The sequence below is a fragment of the Prionailurus viverrinus genome, chromosome D3 (genome assembly GCF_022837055.1).
Source record: "Prionailurus viverrinus isolate Anna chromosome D3, UM_Priviv_1.0, whole genome shotgun sequence".
Classification (NCBI taxonomy): domain Eukaryota; kingdom Metazoa; phylum Chordata; class Mammalia; order Carnivora; family Felidae; genus Prionailurus; species Prionailurus viverrinus.
The window spans coordinates 73,322,518-73,346,778 of record NC_062572.1 but is presented as its reverse complement, the minus strand read 5'-3'; the positions used below and the strand labels follow the sequence as shown (position 1 = coordinate 73,346,778).

The 24,261-nt window shown below is 38.1% G+C and overlaps 1 protein-coding gene across 1 annotated transcript in view; it reads right to left on the bottom strand.

Moving 5' to 3' along the window:
- The window catches only part of DCC (DCC netrin 1 receptor), a 1,137,854-nt gene that overhangs the window by 728,511 nt on the left and 385,082 nt on the right, over positions 1-24,261 (bottom strand). Inside the window, exon 2 of the mRNA XM_047828892.1 lies at positions 11,406-11,726. Coding sequence (XP_047684848.1) covers positions 11,406-11,726 — 321 coding nt within the window. The remainder of the gene's footprint in view (positions 1-11,405; positions 11,727-24,261) is intronic.

Below are 24,261 nucleotides of genomic sequence, written 5' to 3'. Positions count from 1 at the left end.
CCTCCAGGGCTGAGACTCAACTAGAAATAACCTGAGAGAAATAGCCACAGTGTTAGCTCATGAAGTGCCCAATGCCTTATGGGATGGACCCAAAGGATGCCCTGGAAGCAATGCTTAGATCAAAGAAATACAGATTTTTTTAATGTCATGTTTCAGCCTTTGGAGATGAATTCTTCTTGTAAGAGGGGCCACAAAACTCCAGTCCAATAAAATCAACGAGCACTGAAACAGAGTGTTGAAACTATATATAGACTTTATTAATCTTTAACACACTTTCTTAAATAGACTCCTAGTTGCTGAAATGTTCCAAGTGAAATTTCAGCAAATGAAATCTCATGAGCAGCCCTTTTTTTATTTTTATTTTTTTAATGTTTTTTTTTTAATTTATTTTTGAGAGAGAGAGAGACAGAGAGAGAGAGAGACAGAGAGAACGAGCAGGGGAGGGGCAGAGAGAGAAGGAGACAGAATCCAATGCAGGCTCCAGGCTCTGAGCTGTCAGCACAAAACCTGAGGGGGCAAGAACCCATAAGCCTTGAGATCATGACTTAAGTTGAAGTCAGAGGCTTAACACACTGAGACACCCAGGTGCCCCATGAACAGCCCTTTTTTTAAAGGTGGTAGAGTTTCAGGGTTACAATGAAAATGACTTTTATTTTTTTGGTAAAATACTATTTTTAACAATGTGCATAATGGAACAACAAAAGTAGAGGGGTTATAAATCAAACAGTAGGTTTTATGACTATGGTGTTCATCAATAGATTCAAAACACAGAGGCTTAGATAGGAAGAGTCATCTAAATGGAAAGATGTGAGAGTGTGATGTGGAGAACAAAGGTAAAAGTAATATAGAAAAAAAGTTAAATTTCCTTCACAGACCATTGACAAGTACTGAGACAGGCAGATGACCTTCCTCAAGTAGCTTAGCTGCCTCAATGTAAATACTTTGCTAGAGACAAAACGCAACCTTAGCTTGACATTAGCCAGACCTCCAAGATCCTGTAAAAATCCCTTTGGAAACTTCCTTTATCTCTACCCACCCCCACCCCCTCCTCCCAGCAAGATATATGTTAGCAATCATCCTCCAAATGTATGGCCCACTGATATACATCTAAAGGGTCTCATGACTAAGGTTTTACTGGACAGTAGTAAATGACCTTATCCTAATAATATGTACCAAGGTCCTCAATGTCCTAGAAACCCTGCTTACAAATCCCTTAGAAACTTAAGCTATCCCTAAGCCCCTCCCAACTTAAAAGTACATAATCAGCTACTCCTCACAACCCCAGTGCAGCTCCTTCTGCCTAGAGGTCCCATCCCAGTGATTTAAATAAAACCACCTTTTCTGCATCAAAGATGTTTCAAGAATTCTTTCTTGACCATTTGCTCCTGAACCCCAACACTTCACATTAAGTGTATACATATGTTGTCTCTATGGTCTCTATTTATGTCTAAATATCTCTGGATGGAGGTGCCTGGGTGGCTCAGCTGGTTAAGCTTCCCACTCCAGCTCAGGTCATGATTCCGTGGTTCATGGGTTCAAGCCCCACATCAGTCTCTGTGCTGACAGCTCAAAGCCTGGAGCCTGCTTCAGATTCTGTCTCTGTCTCTCTCTGCCCCTCCCCCACTCCCCACTCACGCTCTGTCCCTGTCCTTCAAAAATATATAAACATTAAAAAAATTATAAATAAATAAATAAATAAATAGATAAATAAATAAATCTGGATGACCTAGGTTAGAATATAGATAGAATATAAATCTCTATATATAGATAGAATATATAGATAGAATATAGAATCTATATATAGAATATAGATTAAACCTAACTGTTTAAAAATCATAATGGAGGGGTGCCTGTGTGGCTCAGCCGGTTGAGCGTCCAACTTCGGCTCAGGTCATGATCTCAGGGTTTGCAAGTTTGAGCCTACATCGAGCTCTGTGCTGACAGCTCAGAGCCTGGAGCCTGCTTTGGATTCTGTGTCTCCCTTTCTCTTTGCCCCTCCCCTGTGCATGCTCTGTCTCTTTCTCTCTCAAAAATAAACATTAAAAAAAAAATTAAAGAGCATAATGGAAAACATGTAGACAATACAATACAGATTCTCTCTCTCACACTCATATCCCTCACCAGCACTGATATTTATCAAACTATTTACAGCAATTTTTGACCTCTGCTCACTAGAATCTGAATGAGTCATACTCCCTGGGGGTTTCACTGCCATAAAGAAATTAAAGTCCTTATTTTGGGTTCTTGAACCCTATTTCAAAGTGTAGAGGAGGTTTTCCTATGGTACCAACAATTCTCTGGAAAACAGCTGGGTGTTCTTGCAATTCAACTCAGTTCTGATGTCTATCTACCAGGAGACAGATCTGATTCACAGGTTAAGGGTTCATTTCTACTGCCCCCCCACTCTCCACTTCAGTTATTACCTGTGCTTCTGACCTACAGGCTATAGTTTGCAGGTTCCAACCACCTCCTCTTCAGGTTAGATCAATTTACTAGACAGCTCACAGAACTCAGAGAAATATTTTACTTACTAGATCACGGGCTTATCATTAATGGATATAATTCAGGGGCAGGCAGAAAGAAGAGCTACGAGGACAAGGTGTGGGGAAATGGCTGGGAGCTTCCGTGCCCTTCCCAGGTGTCATTTTCTCAGCAACTCTGCATGTTCACCAAATGGGAAATTCTGAGAACCTTCTCCTTTGGATTTTTATGGAGGATTCAATATATAGGCATGATTGATTAAATCACTGACCATTAGCTACTGATTTGACCTCCAGCCCCTCTTCTCTCCTAGAAGGTTTAGGGGGTGGGACTGAAAGTTCCAAGCCTCTAATCACAGGGTTCTTTCTCCTGCTAACCAGGTGCTAACCAGGTCCCATCCTTGAGTGGGGTCCTATTGTCAACCTCATTAACATAGCAAAAGACATTAATAGGTCTCAGGAGTAAGGACATTCCCAGGGTTTTAGGAGGTTAGTGCCAGAAACTGGATGAAGGCCACATATATATATTTCTCATTATCAATCATGATATCACAGCCCCCACAGCTCTATATGGTCCAGTTAAAGCAGGTACATCCATACCTGAGTGGAATTTAGAGACAAGCTCTCGTTAAGAACTTATAATGAATTGTGTGGACAAAAAGGCAGCTTCTCAAATGCTTTCAGAGGGTTTCCAACTTGCCTTCCCGTGGAAAACACTGAAATCTGGGGATAAGGCAATAGCTTTTGTCTTTTAATAGAAAGCCTCTAAAGAAAGAACTTACCACTGTAGCACTGGGAGCGGCAGTTTTAAATATATTAATCCTATATTATATTACTTATTGTGTGCGTGTGTGTGTGTGTGTGTATTTGCAGTGTACTGTGAAATGTGAAGACAGATTTGGGACTTACCCTGTTATTTATTTGCTATCAAAAATATCTGTCGTTGTTTTATTGTTGTTGTTTTAATTTTTTTAACGTTTATTTATTTTTGAGACAGAGAGATACAGAGCATGAACGGGGCAGGGTTACGGAGAGAGGGAGACACAGAATCTGAAACAGGCTCCAGGATCTGAGCTGTCAGCACAGAGCCTGACGCGGGGCTCGAACTCAGGGACCTCGAGACCATGACCTGAACGAAGTTGGACGCTTAACAGACTGAGCCACCCAGGTGCCCCATTGTTGTTTTATGCTAAACTCAGGATTCAAGGTCCAAAACAAGTTATTTGCTGCATCAAGAATGTGTAGTTCCTTCATGTATTCCAGTGGCTTCCTACTACCTAGGAATCAACTTTTCTGATTTATTCTATTTCTTACAGCTACCAGATAAATAGGCTTTTCAACAATTATGGGAGAAATCACCAATGTGTTAGAATGTGTATTACAGAATATATATAGATTATAAGTGTAAAATTAGACTATTAAAAAACAGTAATTTCACAAGGGAGATAAGTAAGTGCTTTCACTAACGGTACTTTACATCCTAACAGGAAAAGTTTAAAATGATTTAGTGACCATATACACTGAGATTTTCCATGATTTCTTTTAGCTATCATAGTTTCCAGAACATCCCCTAAGTTTAAATGTTTCCTTACCTTGTAGAAAAACTTTGTATCTAATAGAAACATCTCAATTCAAAGGTCTTTATATAAATTACATTTAAATAATAAATTTTACCATGGACATAAAAAATATAATAGGAACAAAAGCCAGTACCAGCGATAGGTTTATAAAAGTAAAAATGCTTTATTAAATTTATTACCGGTTATAATTTCATCAGAAATTTACAAGGATGCCACCTGAGCTATCTACTTACTCTGATTTAAGTCTTTGTTAGCCTGACATTTGTCAAAAAAAAAAAATCAATCTTTTGTATTCCAAATGGGTCTTTTAGAATGCAAGAGTGTTTTCCCTTACTATCACTGAGTTATTTTAAATATCACTCCTTCATTTTTATTATAGTACCAGCAAATATCACACTGTAGGTAGCTTAAGGTCTGATTTTTTTAAAAGTGCTCTTAAGATAATGATTTTTAAAATGAATAATTAGCTCTTTCCATTCTCATATGAATTAGAATTCATAAGAAAGGAAATGAAAGGACGATTTTTAAAATTTATTTTGTTGATGTTTCTATTATAAAAAGCCCTGTCAAGTTCTCTGTTGTAATTTTTATAATGTAGAAGATGTCTTTCCACTGTGCATGTTTTTCAGGAATGTATTTCTATTTTAATTTTATTGCAGAGTTAATTGACTTAGTAAGGAGGTAACTAAAAACCTATTCTTTAACATGCAATTATTTGAGTTGAGGGTGTGGGAGTGTGCGGGTAAGGAGGCATTGGGGCAACATTGGTGATTATCCCAGTTTTATTTAGCAATAAAATTAAAAGAAAATTATAAGATTAGCACACATACAACGATTACTTACAACACCACATTTCTTCCTTAGATATATATTTTTTCTCTCTCTCCTGTTTTAACCATAAAACAATAAAAACATTTAGCCATATATATATATATATATATATATATATATATATATATATATATATAAAATAGAGACCATTAAGACCATAAAGAATTATGGAGTCTGAACAGTTTACTTTCCTACTTATTGTTTTAAAATAAACACTATTCCTATTGGTTAAAAACAAAAAAACAAAAAAACAAATAAACAAAACAAAACAAAAAACTCTTTGCTCTGTTACTGAACCTTCCCAAAATAGAATTTTGAGAGTATTCAAGGGCCTTGGGATACATTTCCCAAACTGCCTGACCAGATGAACTTGACCTTCCAGGCAAGATTCTTATATTTGTTCCTGCAGAGAAAAGGAATATGAGCATTTTTCTTGCTGGTTCCTTTATATAACATTTGAGTGACCTGAGGCAATATAGTTTATTCTCCCTTCTCTTAAGACAAGCTCCTTTTTCTGTTGCCTTTTAAGTAAAAACGTAAAGGTCAGATTATCATTTCACAAAATGCTCCATTCTGCTGAGACCATTCTAGCTTCTCTCACCATAATATGTGTTCACTAATTATTTCATAACTCATTTAAATGGGAGGCATTCTGGAAGGGAATTCACCGCAACAACTCCTCAAGTAACTAATTATTTTTTTTTTTAAACACAGGGGAATTTTAATTATAATGCCTGTGTTATTTAAAAGCAGTGTGTGACAATTTGCATCTTGAAACATCTATTGTAATAGGGAAGAAAAAAAAAATATATGCTCCTGAATGAAATAACAATTCAAGTACAGGCAATTTAGTTGCCCTTTTATTTCCTTGATTTTCAAGAAACGGGGAAAAAAAAAAGCAAACTGAGCCTGAATTATAAAACCGCTTACAAAGATGAAAAGATAACAAAAATCTTGCCCCTAGAAAGAATATATACAAGCTTATTTTTAAAGTTACATGTTCTATCTCAGGAGAGATTTATCATGTGTCATCATTTAATGTGTAGCTATGGTAGAAAAATCTCTCATTTTAGAAGAAAACATCCAAATCACAGTGTTTTCCCACAGGGAGTTGATATTTTTAAGAGATTAAATGGATAAATAAAACCTATTATTATTATGTTATTATTATTATGACAATGACTACTACTTTCCCTCAGTTTATATTTTGGGGAGTTTTATTGGTTAACAATAAATGACTAGGTGGGTAACTAGTCACAGCTTCCTTACATCTAGTCCTTAGATTGAGAAGCAAAGTGATAAGGGACTAGGTATGCACTAGAGAATCTGGTTTCCAGACTCTGACTGTAGAAAGTCACTACCTTTTTTTTTTTTTAAACCCATTTTGTTTTGTATCAGTTTGCATATCTGTTATCTCAGAGCCTTTTTGAGCTTTATGAGGTAATGGGCATTATGCCTATGAATACGTGTGCAAAGAGCAAAGTATTATAAAAAATAGGTCAGTGGTTTTAATAGTCAAGATGTAAGTACTTAAAAATTAACAAAGGAAGAATCTACCTGGATGCAAATGCTCTATAATGTATCTTGCTGTTAGTGTCCCTTCAGCTGAGGAGAAGGGGCTGATCCCACTGCATCCCCAAGAGTGTTTACAAGCAGAGGTGACATGTAGGTTCCAACTGTGATCCTCCTAGCCCTGCAAGAGAAGTGGGTGGGCAAGGGGCTTTGTGGTTGGGGGGGTGTTTGGGGTGCCGAGGTGTGGTGGTGGTGTCAGGGAAAAACAAGACGGTACTTTCATGATTATTCAGAGAAGCTCTGCAGTGATAATGTTTTCTTACACATTGGCATAGACTTCACCCGAAAATGGCTGAACCCTGCACCCCCCACCCCCACCCCCCCAGAGGGGAGAGGGTTATGTTAAACTCTCAGTCTAGGCCAACTAACTCCTATGAACTCAGCTTCAGTGAATCTTTTTTCAGTTGGAAGGACATGATAGAGGCTCCGTGGAATAGATTGGCCACCATCTTTTTTCTATAATGGTAACAGCAGTTGCATGATCTAGAACTCCTGGTCTGACCAGCACAAATTATATTGGCTTCATTGACAGAATACTAGATCAAGTTGTGAAAAATGAATCTTGTAGTCAAACAGATTTTGGCACAGCTTGCCAACAAACTGCATAGATTCAACTTTTTTTGAAAACTCAATTCAGGCTTGCCAATTTGTGCTTGTAGATTGCAAAAGCAGATATCTGATCCAAGATGACAATATTTATAGCTCAGGATTTGTAGCCTATATTTCTTCCTCCCCCAAACCTCTCCAAAAAAATGTTTTATATCATCACAGGAGAAAACTCAAAGTTGTCATTTCCTAATAATAATAATTGTAATAACATAATAATATCCATCTTTACACAAGAATCTACTCTGCACTAGGCCTTTACATGCTAAATGTTATTGAAAAGCCACCACAGCCTCAGGAGGTAGGTTGTTATTATGTTGATTTTACAGAAGACAATCCAGAATCTCGGATAGCTGGCAATATCTGGAGTAGGGAAGATGTGCTTGGCCTAATGCAAGCTCATATTGATGTTATGGGTTTCAGAAGGAATGAGGAATTGGCATGTGCCTTTTATTTTCAAAGCAGCATATGGTATTCCAGTACAGTCTACCTTCTAATTCCATAGTCCTCAATAGTTTAGGAATTTATAGACAAGTAAGGTATAAATCAGATTATCCCATTCTGTCCATCAAGGAGGTAAGTTTAATCTCATCAAGAAAAAAAAAAAGTGGAGGAGGAGAAGGAAAACAAAGGTGACAATGATGATGTAGGGTCCAAGGGCAGGCTGCTACATGATGGACCATTATGGCTCAAGAGAAACTTCTGACCCTCCCTTAACTGTATAGAAGAATCTAAATGGGAAGTCCTTCCCAGAACAAGGATTATTAGCAGAAACAAATTTTATCTGAAAAATTTTGCAATTCGTATGGGAGGCCAAACCTCTAGTTACCAAACATCTGTTCTTATTGCCCTGTGAAGTGGATTCTTTTCCTCTGAAATCCCACACCCCTACCCCCTTCTCTTTAGTTCAGAATGACATATATGACTCATTTTGTCTGTCTTTGCCCTGTATGCATTCAATTAAATTCTATTTTCTCCTAGTAATCCATCTTACGTTAATATGATTCTTCAGCCAGCTGGATGGACCTGTGAAGAAGACAGGAATTCTTGCTCCCTGACAATGGAAACCTCTCTCTATATGGCATAAAGCTCCCTGTCCTCACTGGCAAAACAAAGGCTTAATCAATAATTACTAAACATGCCTGACACTGTGACAGGTATAGAGTGGTAAGCGAAGCTCTGCAGATGAAGTTGGGCTCTGCTTCTCTCTTTACAAGTCTCAATCTAAGGGCTCCTGGGTGGCTAAGTCTTTTAAGCATTCGACTTCAGCTCAGGTCATGATCTCATGTTTTGTAGGTTCCAGCCTCATGTCAAGCTCTGCACTGCCAGAGCCTGGGATTCTCTCTCTCTTCCTTTCTCTCTGCCCCTCCCACATTCTCTCTCTCTCTCTCTCTCTCTCGTAAACAAACTTAAAAAAAAAAGTCTCAATCTAGAAGTCTGAACAGGAGTATCCATGACAGAGAAGTACTGCACCATTTTAGACTAGAGCTAACTGAGTATAAACAAAATTCCTAAGTTTCACCAGGACTGGCCAAGTTACTTTCAAATAGAGCAACAGCCCTTCCTGATAGAACTCACAATTACAGGATATGCCAATGGTCAGTAGCTTGTTACACAGAGATTTTTTAAAAAGTGTTTTAATGTTCATTTATTTTTGAGAGAGCGAGGGAGAGAGACAGAGCATGAGTGGGGGAGGGGCAGAGAGAGGGAGACCCAGAATCTGAAGCAAGTTCCAGGCTCTGAGCTGTCAGCACAGAGCTGGTCGTGGGGCTTGAACTCACAAATCACGAGATCATGACCTGAGCCAAAGTCAGATGCTTAACCAACTGAGCCATCCAGGAACCCAATACACTGAGACTTCTAATAAAATGTTGGATGGGACGGTAGCCCTTGGTTTATCTTTCCAACTTCCCTCCCCTCTTCAGCTAAGTGTGCACTTAGGTTTAAGAGGTTGAAGAGTATGTGAGAAGTTCCTAGAAAATAGGATGAATGGTATGTGGCAAGACCATTGCATAAAATGTGCTGATTGGTTAAAGACAGATTTCATTTGCCACATTTCTTTTTACCAAAAGGTACTTTGAGAAAGCAAAAATGTAAGAGGGACAGTATTATTTTAAATGGACTCTACACCACACCTGAGAGTGCAAAACAGGTTTTTTGTTCCTTTCTTTCTTTTTCCTTTTTTTTTTTTTTAACTGAAGCAAAGCTGACTCTTACCTTTTAGTGGTGACTGGTTTATTGACTGCTAATGCTTTAAAAATGAGATTAAATCAGGCCCATGGTCTTTATTACAAGGAAGATATATGCCCCTCGTGCATTCCAGTGGTTTGGCAATCTTAACCTCGACAGACATAACATTGATGTATGCTGTGTTGCCCAACAGCATGGTAAGTGTTTAAAATGCTGTGAACAGCCTTATTGCCTTGAAATGATACAATCTAATATTAGATTGTAACTCAGTGACTGAATCTGCCAGCTCAACCTTCTACAGAATACCAAAGTTGAAGCCACTTTATTTTAATATCTCATAGGGAAGGAATCATTCTTCATTTCCCCATTGAAACACAGCACGTAAAAGTGAATCTAGACCGCAGGAAAGCTGAAACCACAACAAATCAGGCCATTTTCATTAACAGCACATATGCACCTGCCTTCTGGAATAGGGTGTTGAAACACCAGCCTAGCTCATTCAAATTTTGGCAGAACTACCTTAGCACCGTGGGCAATTGACGGGTGGGATCTGAGTGTCCAGAAATTCTTAAGCTAGAGAAAATCAAACCATACCCTCTCCACTTTGTTTGAACATTCTGGGAAAGCAGTTTTTACCTTAATCCTCAGCACTTCTTCCACTTGTTCCTTTTGATCAATCATAATTAACATAGACTTTCAATCCTCTCTACACTTCATGCTCATCAGTCAAATTTCAGACACCCATCAGTCAAAGGAGCCAGGGTTGAGAGCCTTGGTTTGCATGATCGGAATGCCACCTCATGTGTTTCCTGAGTTAAGGGGACTTTCTGAAACCATGCTTCAGTCTGTCAGTGTTAAAGCAGGTGGGTTCTCAGGACACAGTACTTTCGAATGCTAAAACCAGGTCAGTCCTGGTTAAAGCAGGATGGTTGACCACTTTATCTCTAGGTGAGGCCGGGGCTCACCAGGACATCTTTGCTCAGGCACAATCTGGTTTGTGATACTCTTTGGTGGCATGACATTGGATTTAAACAGATTGCATATCAATAAAATCTAACTTTTATATCATCACCTGACCAGAACATCTCTTGGAGATTTTAACTTCCTCACTGCCTCAGTAGGAGTCCTGCCCAACTGTCCTAGTAAATGTTATTGCTGAAAATGAATCTTCATTCTCATCAGTATTCTGGATTTAGACTGAATGGGACCTGGGAAAAGAAGCCCATACCAAATGGCTAAATGATGGCCTACTAGCTTAATTTTATACTGAGACCTAAAGATGAAGTTTGAAAGTAGCCCTTCCAACCTGTTTACCCATTTGAAAGCCTAAACTTATTTCATGTTGGATCCATGTGCCTTGTACTGTACCTCATGTAAAAATTAAAAGAAAAAAAAATCAAAGCCTAATTTGTAGCCAAGTCATCAGAGAAACAAGTAAAATTTTTATTCTTCCCCTTGCATGTCCAACATTTCAGAGGCCAGAAATTAATAATGATTATTAGCTGCCCTCTAACTAAATTAAGTGGATCAGAGAGAACAATGTCCATGGATTCCAGAACATCTAATACTATTTTTTTCAGGGTCTCTACCACCTGAAAATATTCAGATGGAAAGGAAAAACTATTCATCTTATTACTTAATTATTGAGTCAACATATTACCAAGCATATTTGGAAGCACGACTGCAATTGCAAACTTTTATTTCTCATTTGAAAGCTATATGTTGTGATCAAGCCATTATAATCAAAATAAAATTCATGACTCTGAAGGCAAAAGAAAAAAATAGCTCTGCAAAATTTCAGCATTGGTGATTCTGTAAAATGGAATTAATCAGGAAATCGTTTTTCTAGTATTTTTCTACCAATGAAAAGTCCTCCCCCAGACGCAAGCAGTAGATCAATTTGAGGCAGTCTTTGTAAAAATCTCACAATGCTATGTTAGTCCTTGAGATCCTACTACTGTTTTCCAAGCAATTAAGGAGAAAAGTCAGTGAAAACTATGAGGGGGTACACAGACAGCTTTTTTTCCGTTGCTCCTTTATCTTAAAAATGGATACTGTTTCTGCGGAGATGATTTTCTTATTCTCAAAAAAGGAATAAGAAGGATGGAGAAGGAAAAGGAGAAAAAGGAAGACTCCATCCACTTACCCGCTACTGCAACTTTCGCCGTCCGGCTAATAATTGACCCAGAATCTCCCAAAGATGCCTCGCATTGGTAAAGTCCCTCATCTGGTTTATGGTGCCTGGAGTGGAGTATGTTTTGTATCAACAGAGAGCCGTTTGGAAGTTGCTGCTTCCTTTCGTCCATTCCCAAGGCCAGGTGGACGCCATCTTTCTTCCACTTGATAACCGGGACGCCTCGGTCAGACTCAGCAGAGCAGTTCAGGAGGACATTTCCTCCCCGCATCGTGACAGCATCGGAAGGCTCTGACAGGAAGCGCAGGGATGTGAAAGCCTTAATCTGGAAACCTGCGCCAAGGAAACACAGGGAAATAAATATGTTCACTGATTCAAAGAAATCACAGGCTCCAATCCCCTGCTATTTCTTTATAAAACTTTTTCAAAAATGCTGGGGTCTTTGGAAAGCATCCAAGAATAAATGATATTGTGTTAAAGAAGCAAAAAAAAAAAAAAAGTGTCCAATTGGGCTAACCAAATTAAGGAAACAATTGACCTAAAAAGTAATAATTGAGAAATTAAAAAAATCATACAAATATAGGCATGGCCATCATCACTTATAGTATAAGTCAATCTTTAAAAATTGAGAGAGAAAAAACTAATATTTTCCAAATAAAACTAGATATATTTTTTAAACTTTTATTTGTGTGTCTGTGTGTGTGTGTGTGTGTGTGTGTGTGTGAGAGAGAGAGAGAGAGAGAGAGAGAGAGAGAGCGAGCGAGCATGAGCAGGGGAGGGGTAGAGAGAGATGGAGAGCGGGAACCCCAGAAAGGCTCTGCACATCTTTCTGATGTGGGGCTTGCTGGCACTCATGAACCACGAGATCATGACCTGAGTTGAAGTCAGATGTTTAATAGACTGAGCCACCCAGGGACTCCAATAAAACTACATATTTTATTTTGAAAACAGTTACTTTTTAAAAAGTTTTTTTTTAATTACAGACAGACACACACATAGAGGGTGAGTGGGGAAGGGGCAGAAAGAGAGGGAGATACAGAATCCAAAGCAGACTCCAGGCTCTGCACTGTCAGCACAGAACCTGATGTGGGGCTTGAACTCCAAACCACGAGATCATGACCTAAGCTGAAGTCAGACGCTTAACCATCTGAGCCACCCAGATGCCCCTAAAACTAGATATTTTAAAGTAACAGTAATTAGTAGTGGGGCAGTAGTCACAGTGCCCCTAAGATTTGGGAGACTTATTCTATCTCGGCATTTTGATTATAGTATCCATTAAATTAAAAAAAAAAATCTACTCAGACATGTTGTTTCATCATCAGCAACAACAACAACAAAAATCAACTCTGAACAGTGTGGGGAGTTATTTAGAACAAAGCTCAGGTGAATTTTAAAATAGGTAAGAAATCCCACTTGCAGAAGCAAGTCAATAATGCTACTACCTAAAATCACAAATCCCTGAAGTGTCTTCATTTCCATCCAAATGTTGCTCCTGAGCCAGGAAATCTAAGTGAATATTATATTTGGTCTCTCTTTTTTCTATAAACATAAATGAACATAAGAAATCAACAGGAGGAAGAGAAAGTCATTTAAGGATCCTGAGGGGGTGAAACCGGTATAATTAGTTAAAGTATGTTATATTCAGAGCTACCAGAACAGCATTTAGCAGAGTGCTTGACTATTGAGTCACAGACTATACCAAGGTCTTTAGGAGGTCAACGGGTGCACCTTTTCTCAAACAGGTGTGCACCTAAAGCATTCGAGTCAAATTACTTTTAATTTCATTTTTAACCATCTCTGGGGGTAGGGATTCTATAATGCCTCTTGGTATCTTGTTTTTAACATTTAATCATTCTTCAAGTATAACTGAATTTTCTAGCTTCTATTTAATCCCATATTTTTTTCTTGAATTGCTTTGTGTGAACAAAGGGAGGAGATGGACATTTCTTTGTAAGAACCCTTTATTCTTTTGAAGCAGCATTTAATTTCTTTACAAATACCCCCTAAATTATGTTTTTTCATGTGTTTTAGGATAACGACCCCAATTTCATTAGCTTCCTTAATTTTCCGTAGTGGAAACTTTTGTTTGTTTGTTTTTTGTTTTTACTTTGTGTAAACTTTCTAGCTTTCTATCATTTAAAAGTCAGGCATCTAAATTGCTTATCATCAATATTCTCATAAAGGATTGATCCAGACTAGCTCCAATGGATAGAATTTTTCTCAACTTTGTATACACCCTGCTTTCCAGTAAAGATAAAAGCTGGATAGCTTCTCACTGTTTCTCTGTAATGTTACCTGTCATACCCAATTTTTCTAAGCCTTCTATTTGAAGTCTGTTACTTTTGCAACTCTGTTGAACTTTGCCCAGTGAACTGTATCATTCATTGTCATACACTCATTTCATCCAATGAGACCACTCACCCAAAGAAAGCAGCCAGAACGTTGCTCAAATTAATATATATTATAAAATAGCAGTGAGAATTTAAGTCTACCATAAGTGATATTGGTAAAAATCTCAAAAGATGCAGCTGGGCCCTCTCACTGCCCAGTAAGCTCCCTCCTACCCCTGGATCATTTTAGTGTAGCCAACTTAATTATTACTTCTCATTCTTACATTAAATCGGGAGTCTGAATATTTAGCTCTTGGTCCTGGCTTTATGACTTAAAGATCAATGACTCAAGTAAGTTTTTCAAGTCCTCAGAACCTCAGGTCCTCCATCTGTAAAGTGAGGGCACTGACCCAAACAATGTCTAAGTTCAACATTTAGTTTGGATACTTTTAGAATTAGTATGGGTTAAAGGCATCCATCAAGTGGATCCTGCTCTAAGCTTACTAAGATATAGACTGATTTTGCTGTAAGTGTCTCCCCCACTTGTACATGATATCCTCCTTTACAAGAAAAGAAACACATGCCAATGACCACTTAGCTCAAGATACCAAGGATGGGAAAGCACAAAGAAGTTCCTATGTCCTTGAATGTCAAGATATGTCACTAGAGTAATACTGGCAATTTCCATACAAGTGGCATTAATAAGGTAGAAATAAATTTAGAATTCAAGACCAGGCAACTATATGAAACCGCATTTATTGCTTTTTGGTTCTTCCTGCAGCCCATATTTTAAACAACAATCTCATGTTGAACACCTTATTTATGTCACAGAACACATAATACACTGAACGCAGCTGTTTATGACAGCATGTTAATGAGCATATGTGCCCATTATCACAAATAAATAATCCACTTAATCTGAAACAAGGAGTTTATGACAGTTTTCAGTGCTGTGAGTACATAATGTAGGAAAGTTAAATAAAGATTAACTTTTATTCAATACGATTACCCTTGCGTTTTGCTGGCAGTTTGAGCTTCTGTGCTCCCGATACCAATTACATTTTGAATATATGGCTGTGGAATACAGGTACCTCACTGCTTTAAGTAACTTGCATTAGTTACTTAGTGTTTCGAAAAGATGTACGCGAGCCAATAGAATCTATGGAGGATTAATAGATATGTCTCCAGTGTGCCTCATTTCAAAGTTCCAAGTCTATGTTAGGCACAAGCTGCTTGCACTCCCTTGGGAGATATTTCACAAAGGCATAAGAAATGTCCCACTAACACAGTAAACTGACTTCAATTTAGGTTGTCCCCCTCCCTCTTCTCTTAGAATGCTAGTTGCCTCGGGAGGGATTTCACCTACCAGTACATCATATTTTAATACGAAATAATTTTTATCAACTACACTGATTTATGTTTGTACAGAGAAAGATAGATGATAAGGCTGAAGAAGACAAAGAAGTTGAAATAGCCTTTGGAGCCTGTTCAAAAATTTGTTCAAAAATTTGTGGCTAGCATTTGGGCAGGCATTTGATGGGGGATAGAACACCTGGGAAATGAGTAAAAGAAATAATGAGAAAGCAAAAGAAGAATGCTTTTCAAAAGTCAACATGAAACTACCTACTTTACAATTTTACAAAGGATTTTACACTGGGATGACTATTGTGGGGATTTCATCCACAAGAAAGCCATTTGGAGAAGTTTTTGTTTGTTTTGTTTTGGTTTTATTTTTTAGATGCCAGTGATTATTCTGTTGAACACCTCAAGAGTAGCATTTCTCAGTCTTGCTTCATAAAAGAAGGTGGTCTTTTGGCCTGCTGTAAAATTACATAAATTAATTAAATATATTTTGAAGAAATATATTTGAAAATACCTGAATCCCATCCACTAACGAAATGAATGGCTGAGTCTGATAGCAGCGTTCATGATTAGAATGAGTGAGCCTCCTGGCATCTTCTCCCTCTACATATTGGCTTGTGAAGATCTCTAGATCTTTTCTGGGTAGGATTTAGGCACAGAGCCATAGGTGCATTTAACAAATTGGTCTTTTCTTATCTGTGTTTATCCAAGAAAAAGTAATAAAGTGTCATATTGTTCTTGGATGTTATTCTTAATTTTCATCTTCTTCTGAGAGACCATAATTTATAAGCAGGTAATAACACTGCAAAATCTTCAATGTTTTCCCCATGTAGAGAGGAGGCCTTACTCTTGAGGGTGACCCAAAGAAGAAATATTAACATCTATTTGCTTTGGTTTTGTCAGACATAAATATGTACACAGAGATAACACTTCCAGGGATATTCTAATTTTATGTTAATTGAGTATCTAGTAACTAATGTATTTTAGAAACTCACCAAAATAATCAAACAAATAGTAAAAATCTTTCCATGAGCTTAAGTCCCTTTGTGCATGACCTCCTCATATCCTTGTCAATTTCAAAGACCAGTCAGTCACAGAGGCAAACAACTTAGAATGGGGTTTTTGAGGTATGACACTGTATCTACAATATCAAACATTATTAAGTGTGAAAACTAATTCTTCATAGAGTCAGATATTCCTTCCAAGTTCAAAATGTAAAAGCTTCTAGTGAAGCAATAATTGCTAAAAAAAAAAAGAAGAAAAAAGAAAATTATGAAAAGTAGCATAAAAGTAAAAAGCAGCTCCTGAAAATATTTTAAGATTAGAAAATGTCATACAAGTCCCCACAGAACTTGCTATGCATAATTTTATCTCTTTCAAAGCACAAAAACTTTCACTTTGGGATGCTTGGAGATTCAGATGATCCCCAAATTCTTGTAATCAACCCAGAAAACTCTGCCATCGTTATCTCTTCTTAGAAATATATGCTACTGCATCTGCTTCTCTTGTGTTAAGAAAAGGAGATAGAGCCCCACTGAAGAAAGTAAAATTATTCTATGAATGATGGAATACTTTTTAAGTCATCAAACACCAATTAATTACAGGTGCATTGTAACTCTGGACTTCAGTCCAAAAAAAAGTTTATAATGCTTGTGAGCCTTTGGGATGGAAAGGGGGATTTAAGAAGCAAAGCAAAGCAAAGCAAAGCAAAGCAAAGCAAAGCAAAGCAAAGCAACCCAAAGCAAAACAAAAAAACGCGAATGAAAAGAACCCCTAACTATATGTGAACTTTACTGGGTTTAGGATATCAGAATATAAATTCTGAAACAGTGGTTCTCAAACCATGGTTCCCAGACTAGCAACAGCCACACTGGGAACTTGTTAGAAATGCACAATCTCAGACCCGGCCCCAGACCTACCCAAGCAGCAACTTTGGGGGATAGAGTCCCACAGGATTTAATTAGCCTTCCAGGGGATTTGCACATTCACCAAATCTTGACAGTCACTTCTCCAAAACATCTGGTGGCCTGGACTAGTGCACAGAGGTCCTTGTGTTCTTTGGAGTGTCCTTGTTATAATTTTCTGTATTTTGGAAATGTGCGTAATTTGGGTCAATTATTTTTTCTAAGCAGGGATATGAAGTTATGGGGATGATTCAGGAAGGCACATAACTGAACAGATTATCAACACATATTTCATTAATATTTGCAGCATATTTCTCTTTGAAAGGTCAAAAATAGAGAAAGGGCTAAGAAAGAGGGCTATTGTTGCCAATACCTCATCCTTCTACTTTGTAACCAGCAATCTGTTTGGGCCCCAAATGGCCATACTCCATCAAACAAAATTTAAATTCCAGTTGACTGAACAGTTAGAATGCTCCTTGGAATATCATTGGTTCTTCCTATAAGGAGCTGTCAAAAGATTTCTTTCGATCAACTTCAAGGGCCACGATCCTCTCCTGAAAGAAGTTTTGGTAAATATAGTATTCTTTATCAGATTCTTTATCAATATTCATTGGTATTTTGAAAGAGAGAGTGAGCAGGAGAGGGGGACAGAGAAAGGGAGAGAGGGCATCCTAAATAGGTTCCATGCTGCCAGCACAGAGCCCAATGTGGAGCTCAATCCCAGGACCCTGAGATCATGACCTGAGGCAAAATCAAGAGTCATTCTCTTAACCTACTGAGTCACCCAGGCACCATGCCTTTTAAAATATTGGAATTCTAGACACTTGCTTGGCTGACCTACTCCTCACTTCAGTTTAGTATCTAGATGAGCAAAACTTAACAGCACTCACTCAGAGTCCCACAATGATCTCTGTGCTGACAGCATGGAGCCTGCTTGGGATTCTCTCTCTGCCCCTCCCTCACTCTTGTGCGTGTGCAGGTGCATGCGTGCACTCTCTCTCTCATTCTCTTTCTCAAAATAAACAAAAATAGCCTGGGGATGTCCTTTATGCTCCATCCTAATGCATGACTTAAACTTCAGACAGCCCAGAGCAAGACAGTGTATCTCACCAACAGAACAGAACCAATGACCACAGGGGTTTCTGTGGAGTATCTGTGCTTTTTTTTCTACTTTGATAAGAGACAAAGTAAAAATAATTGTCAGAAGATGTGGTTGTATCTTTAAAAGATTGTATGCATTCCAGTCATTGTTAGAGACTAACATATTTTAAAGCTGTTCAACTTCAACATAAGTTTTTATCACTAACAAATGGAAATTAGAAATGAATTAGATTATGCAGAATTTATTCCTTAATTTAAATAATGCAAAGGAAGACTTACCAGGAAGAAATGCAGGTACATTTTACTATGGGGATTTATTAAGTATCATTAAAATGTAGGGAAACGATGGATAAAAATTTAAATTAAAAATTTTTAAAGGACACTTCGAGTTCCTCCCTCATTATAATTGCCAGTTTTAGCAAGTAAAAATGTAAAGATACCAGTTATATTTGAATTTTAGATAAAAAACAAATAATATTTTAGTATAAATATGTCCTAAATACTTATATTAAGTAAACACTACATAGGGTATAGTTATACTAAAACATTATTTGTTGCTTACCCAAAATCCACATTTAACTGGGCATCCTGTATTTTCTCTAGCAGTCATATCCCCATGAATTCACTTCCTTGGAATCATGGCAAAAGTAAGCAAATAGTATATGAATTCATATTACTCCACTCAGTTCTCACATATCTGAAGAGAAGACTGAATTCTTGGAAAGCTACCATGATTGAATCCGGAAAAGTGATTTTTAGTGGCAGGACATTTGCTGACCTAGTCCAACACCACCAAATATCCATGTAGAAAGGTTGTTGAACTCGATTTGTTCTTGATACAGTGATTCTTCTTTTCTCTTCCCTTTACAAGACAGGGAGCAAAAATCAGAAATATAAATACAGGATATGAAGTTCAAGAAGCAACTGTCCCAGCAGAAATTGCTTAGTGAGCCCACACAGAGGCTCCACATCAGACATGCTGAGCACATGGCATCTTCCAGGAGGCAGAGGAAGCTTTGCTGAGATCTGAGGTTTTTATAGGGTGAGAAGAGTGTGCCCCAGGCAACTGTCTGAGTGTCCTCTGGCTAAATCCGATAGTAAAGAAAAAGGATAAGGGCCAAGATAGAGTGGGAAAGTAGCTTCAAGAGCTAAATCTCTAAACTAGAGCTTGATTTTGCTGTGTGATACTGGGCAAATTGTAATGGGATTTTTTCAGCTCAACAGGTAACACAGTCTGACATCTAGGTTATCATTCCCTAGGCCTTCTGCAAAATTAACATTTAAAAGAGAAACTTTGATGTGCTGCTTAATCTGCCCTGGGTTTGAACCTTTAACTCCCCTCATTTTGGTTAAATGTAAACTGGCTTTCTCTTCCCCTTGTGTTTTTGATCAGTCTTGCTCAAAGTAGAAGGATGGACAGCTTTTCATGAAGGCACAACTGTCAAATAGAATAATAAGGAAGATAATTCAGAGTATTTAGAAAAAGCAGCAGTTAATGGGTACCCAGCACATAGGAATATCTCCATGTGGATAGCAGTGAAGTGTGGACAAGCTTTGGAGACACTGTCAATTTTGAGGGCACTGACTTTTAATCAAGTTACTTATATTTACTGTACACAAATTAAAAAAATGTGGACATAAAATCAAATATAATAATTGCCTGTAATCCTGCTCACCTGGTAACAGCCACTATTAAACTTTGTGTGCATTTCCTTCCAAGAAATTATTTATTTTTGATTCATAGTGATTTGCTTTATTATTCACAGGATTGCAATAATATGTGAGAAGAAAAGAGACAGAAAGAGAGAGATAGAGACAGGGAGACAGAGTTCTCTCACACACAAAAGCATGCACACACTCTGGTCTGTCCCCTATAAGGCTCTCATCATAGGGTCTCCACCCTTATGATCTCATATAAACGCAATTATCTCTCAAAGGTACACACTCTAAATACACACAGGGGGTTAGGGCTTCAATATATGAATTTTGGGGAAACACAAACATTCAGTCCATAACAGATATAGAGCAGGAACCTAGGGGAAGAACTCTGGATGGAGAGTGAAGAGTGAGTGCTAAGGTCCTGAGGTGGGATTGTGACTGCATTTTCCCAGGAACAGTAGAGAGACCTACAAGATGGGACTGATTAGACTGAGGGAAGAGAGTTCAAGGGGATTAGATTGAAAGGCCATTGGGAGGTTGAAAGGCCACTGGGAGGCACATAGGACCTTGTAGGCAAGCAAAAGAACTTTGCTTTAATTTTCACAAAGATGGAAACCTAGTGGAGTGTGTTTTCATTTTTATTTTATTTTTAATTTATTTATACTTTTAAATGTTTATTCCTGAGAGAGAGAGAGAGAGAGACAGAGAGAGACAGAAAGCAAGTGGGGGAGGGGAAGAGATAGAGGGAGACAGAGAATCTGAAGCAGGCTCTAGGCTCCAAGCTGTCAAGGCAGAGCCTAATGTAGGGCTCAAACCCATGAACTGTGAGATCATGACCTGAGACAAAGTGGGACACTTAACCAGTTAAGCCACCCAGGCATCCTGTGGAGGTATTTTTTTTAATGTTTATTTACTTATTTTGAGAGAGAGAGAGAGAGAGAGAGAGAGAGAGAGAGAGAATGAATGAATGAATGAGCAGGAGAGGTACAGAAAGAGAGGGAGAGAGAAAATCCCAAGCAGGCTCCATGCCTGACATGGGGCTCCACCTCACGAACCGTGATCGTGACCTGAGCCCAAACCAAGAGTCAGATGCTTAACTGACTGAGCCACCCAGGAGGGTTTTGACCAAAAAGTGAAAAGGTCCAACTCATAAAGCAGCAGTTTTCAACAGGGAAAGATTTTGCCAAGTAGACATCTGGCAAATATCCGGAGACATTTTTGGTTGTCACAACTGGGAGGGTGCTACTGGCATCTAGTGGGGAGAGGCCAGGGATGCTGTTACGGAGGCTATAGTGCACAGAACAGCCCCACAAAGAGAATTCTCCAGTCCCAAACATCGCTATGTTAACGATGAGAAACCCTATTGTAAAAGGTCACCCTGGTTGCTGTGTTAAAAACAGGAGTCATTAGAAGAAGTTGGGAAACCAGTTAGCAAGTTACTTCCATCATCCAAATGAGAAATGATGGAATTTGGATGAAAGCCTGCAGTGGAAGTGATAAGAAATTGTCAGATTCGGGATCCATATTAAAGGTAGAGCCATGGTGTTGTTGAGGAATTAAATGTGGGTTGCTCAAAAGAAGAAGAGTCCCAGGTGACTCCAAGTAGATCAATAGAACAATTTATGTAATTTATATGCAAAAAAGGCATACTGTCTGTTGCAAAAGAAACCTCTCAGCAAAAGGGGTCAGGAGACCTGAGTTCTTTGTCTAATTCTGTCACTCACCAAGAATGGGCCATGCCACTGGGAATCAACATACTGACCAATAAAACAAGGACGTTTGATTAGCGAACTTCTAGGTATATTTGGTTCTAATGTAAACAGTATATGAGTTCATACCTATTAACTTTGCTACTTACAAAAATTTACTCTTAAATTTAGGAGGAAATTTGTTATATGAAGAGATTTGCTATAATCACCCTGTGATCAGTTTATCACAGACTTATATGAGTCCACAAAGAGGTGCAGTTACTGAAGGTGTCAAGAGACCAACAACCCACCTCATTATCCATAAAATAGAGGGAGACTCTAATCTTTTCTCTTGAAGATAAAAGACTGCACAGGTCACTCTGCCAACAAAGCACAGCAGCTTTATTATGATTCATGAGAAATGAAGTATTCATCTTGTGGAAACTGCTGTTGCAAATATAAAGGATTAATTCCATAAAGGTCTGACAGGTCCAGAGAAAGCCTTAAAAATTCAGCAAACCTCATGGTTGACATTGTGCTGTAAAGTCTGATGTGGGACCCATATTGATAAAACATTTGTGTTATAATGAGTTCCATTTTCTCAAAATGGAGGCCAAGCAGGGGTTTTCATTAAAATGCTGTCATTCATTTTGTCGTGATATTTACTGTATCTTGTCTCAGCAGAAAAGTGATATTTCCCTGCTTAGTTTATGAATGACATCAAGAAGGAAAAGCTATAATGATAAGAGGAATATCAACTTTGGAGGAGAGAGCCAATGAGTTTTAAACTGTCCAGGTCAATGTTCATTAAACGACATGTGTTATTAAATGGTGATTTAGGTTCAATGGGAGATGACTTGGAGAAAAAAGATGAAGTCTCTTTAGGAGATCAGAACCATAAGAGGATTTCTGAACCCTAAATTTGCAACATATGCACGATCTATGTGAACTTCAAGGATGAAGGAATTATTCACGTGTCCTTTCACTTAAAGGAACTAAAAGATGAAGAAATAAGGGTGTTTCTTACCTAAAAAAGAGACTTATTATATGAATGAATCAGTTGCTGCAATTTCTTGAAGTACTCTTTTTAAAAAATATTTGTTTATTTTGAGAGAGAGAGAGAGAGAGAGAAAACACATGTGCAAGCAGGGGAGGGGCAGAGAGAGAGAGAATACCAAGCAGGCTCCCTCCTATCAGTGCAGAGGTTGATGCAGGTTCAGTCCCATGAACCATGAGATCATGACCTGAGCCAAAGTCAAGAGTTGGAAACTCAGCCAACTGAGCTACCCAGGTGCCCCAATTTCTTAAAATGTTCTAATTAGAGCCTTCCCTAGAATCCAGCGGCTATTGCCTTGAACCTGCCCTACTACCAGGAGGGGGCCAGTTTTGAAAGTTCTGCGTGCCTGAACAGTGGTTCAGGGTTGAACATGGGGACCAAGGAATGATTGGTCCTTCCATATCAATATTTTTAAAAATGTATTATTCAAATGTATAAAATCGAGTTAAGACCTGAATGTCTAGAACACGACTACTGGGTAGAATCTTGAAAATACTCTAGACTGAATCTTTCATAAATCCTTTGCTGTCCAAATCCTACTAAAGACACCAAAGAAAGCATATGACAAAGACTTCTCTAGGAGCTATATTCATTACATTACAAGTGACTCTCAGTTCACTTGATTGCCAATACAGTGTGTCTTCCAATAGTATCTTAGAACTAGTTATACATCTTAAGCAATTAAGTAATAAACATTAATTCTCTTTAGGTTCCCATCTTACAAAATGGAAAAGTTAGATACAGGCCTGTGTAGAGATGGAAAGTCTCACTGAACAGCAGTAACAGTCCCAGTTCTCAGAAGAGATGGTACTTTATTCTGCATCTCTTGAAACTCTATTCATTCTATCACATACCATATTTATAAGAATTTCATCCTTATTATACTGAAAGCTTCAAGGGAGCAGAAATAAACTGTATTTGTTTCTCTAGCTCACATAACTCTTGGTAGTCTTTACGTATCTCAGAGGTATTTAATAAATATTTATTCAATAAACTTGTATAAACAAAAATATGACTAATTTAGGAAAATTACTTAAATCGGTAAAAGAAAATCATAACATACATAGCCTAATTCTCCTAGGTTAGCTGTGAATGACAGAGATTACTTGATATTACTGTCAAAACCAAAAACCATCAATATCCATACTGATAACATTTCCTTGCATATTCTGAGGCAGAGTTGGACAACTTTTTCTATCTAGAGGCAGATGGGTAAATGCTTTTCAGCTTCCTGAGCCAGGAGGCACCCTTGAGGATATTATACAGATAATTATATGATGATTTAAAAGGTAACTAAAAATGTGTAGAGGAGCTTAAGTGACTCAGTTGGTCGAGTGTCCAACTCAATTTCGGCTGAGGTCACAATCTCAGGGTCATGGGATCAAGCCCCACATTGAGCTCCATGCTTAGTGTGGAGCCAGCTTGAGATTCTCCCTTCCTCTTGACTCTCTCTCTCTCTCTTCCTCTGCCCCTCTCCCCTGCTTACTCTGTCTAAAAAAACAAAACAAAAAACAATAAAAATGAAAATAAAAAATAAATTAAAAAATAAAAATGTATAAACCATTATTGAAAACAAAGAAACAAACAAACAAAATAAGCAGAGGGCCAAGTCTGGTCCTCTCTCTTGGGGGGTAGTCTTTGATCCCTGTTCTGGGAAGATGCCTCTGCTGATTCACAGTTACAAGGGATGCAAGCTTGGAGCTGCCACCTTATGCTAAACTCAGAACCTTCAACACTGCATTCCCCTTGGTAATGGATTTGCCATTT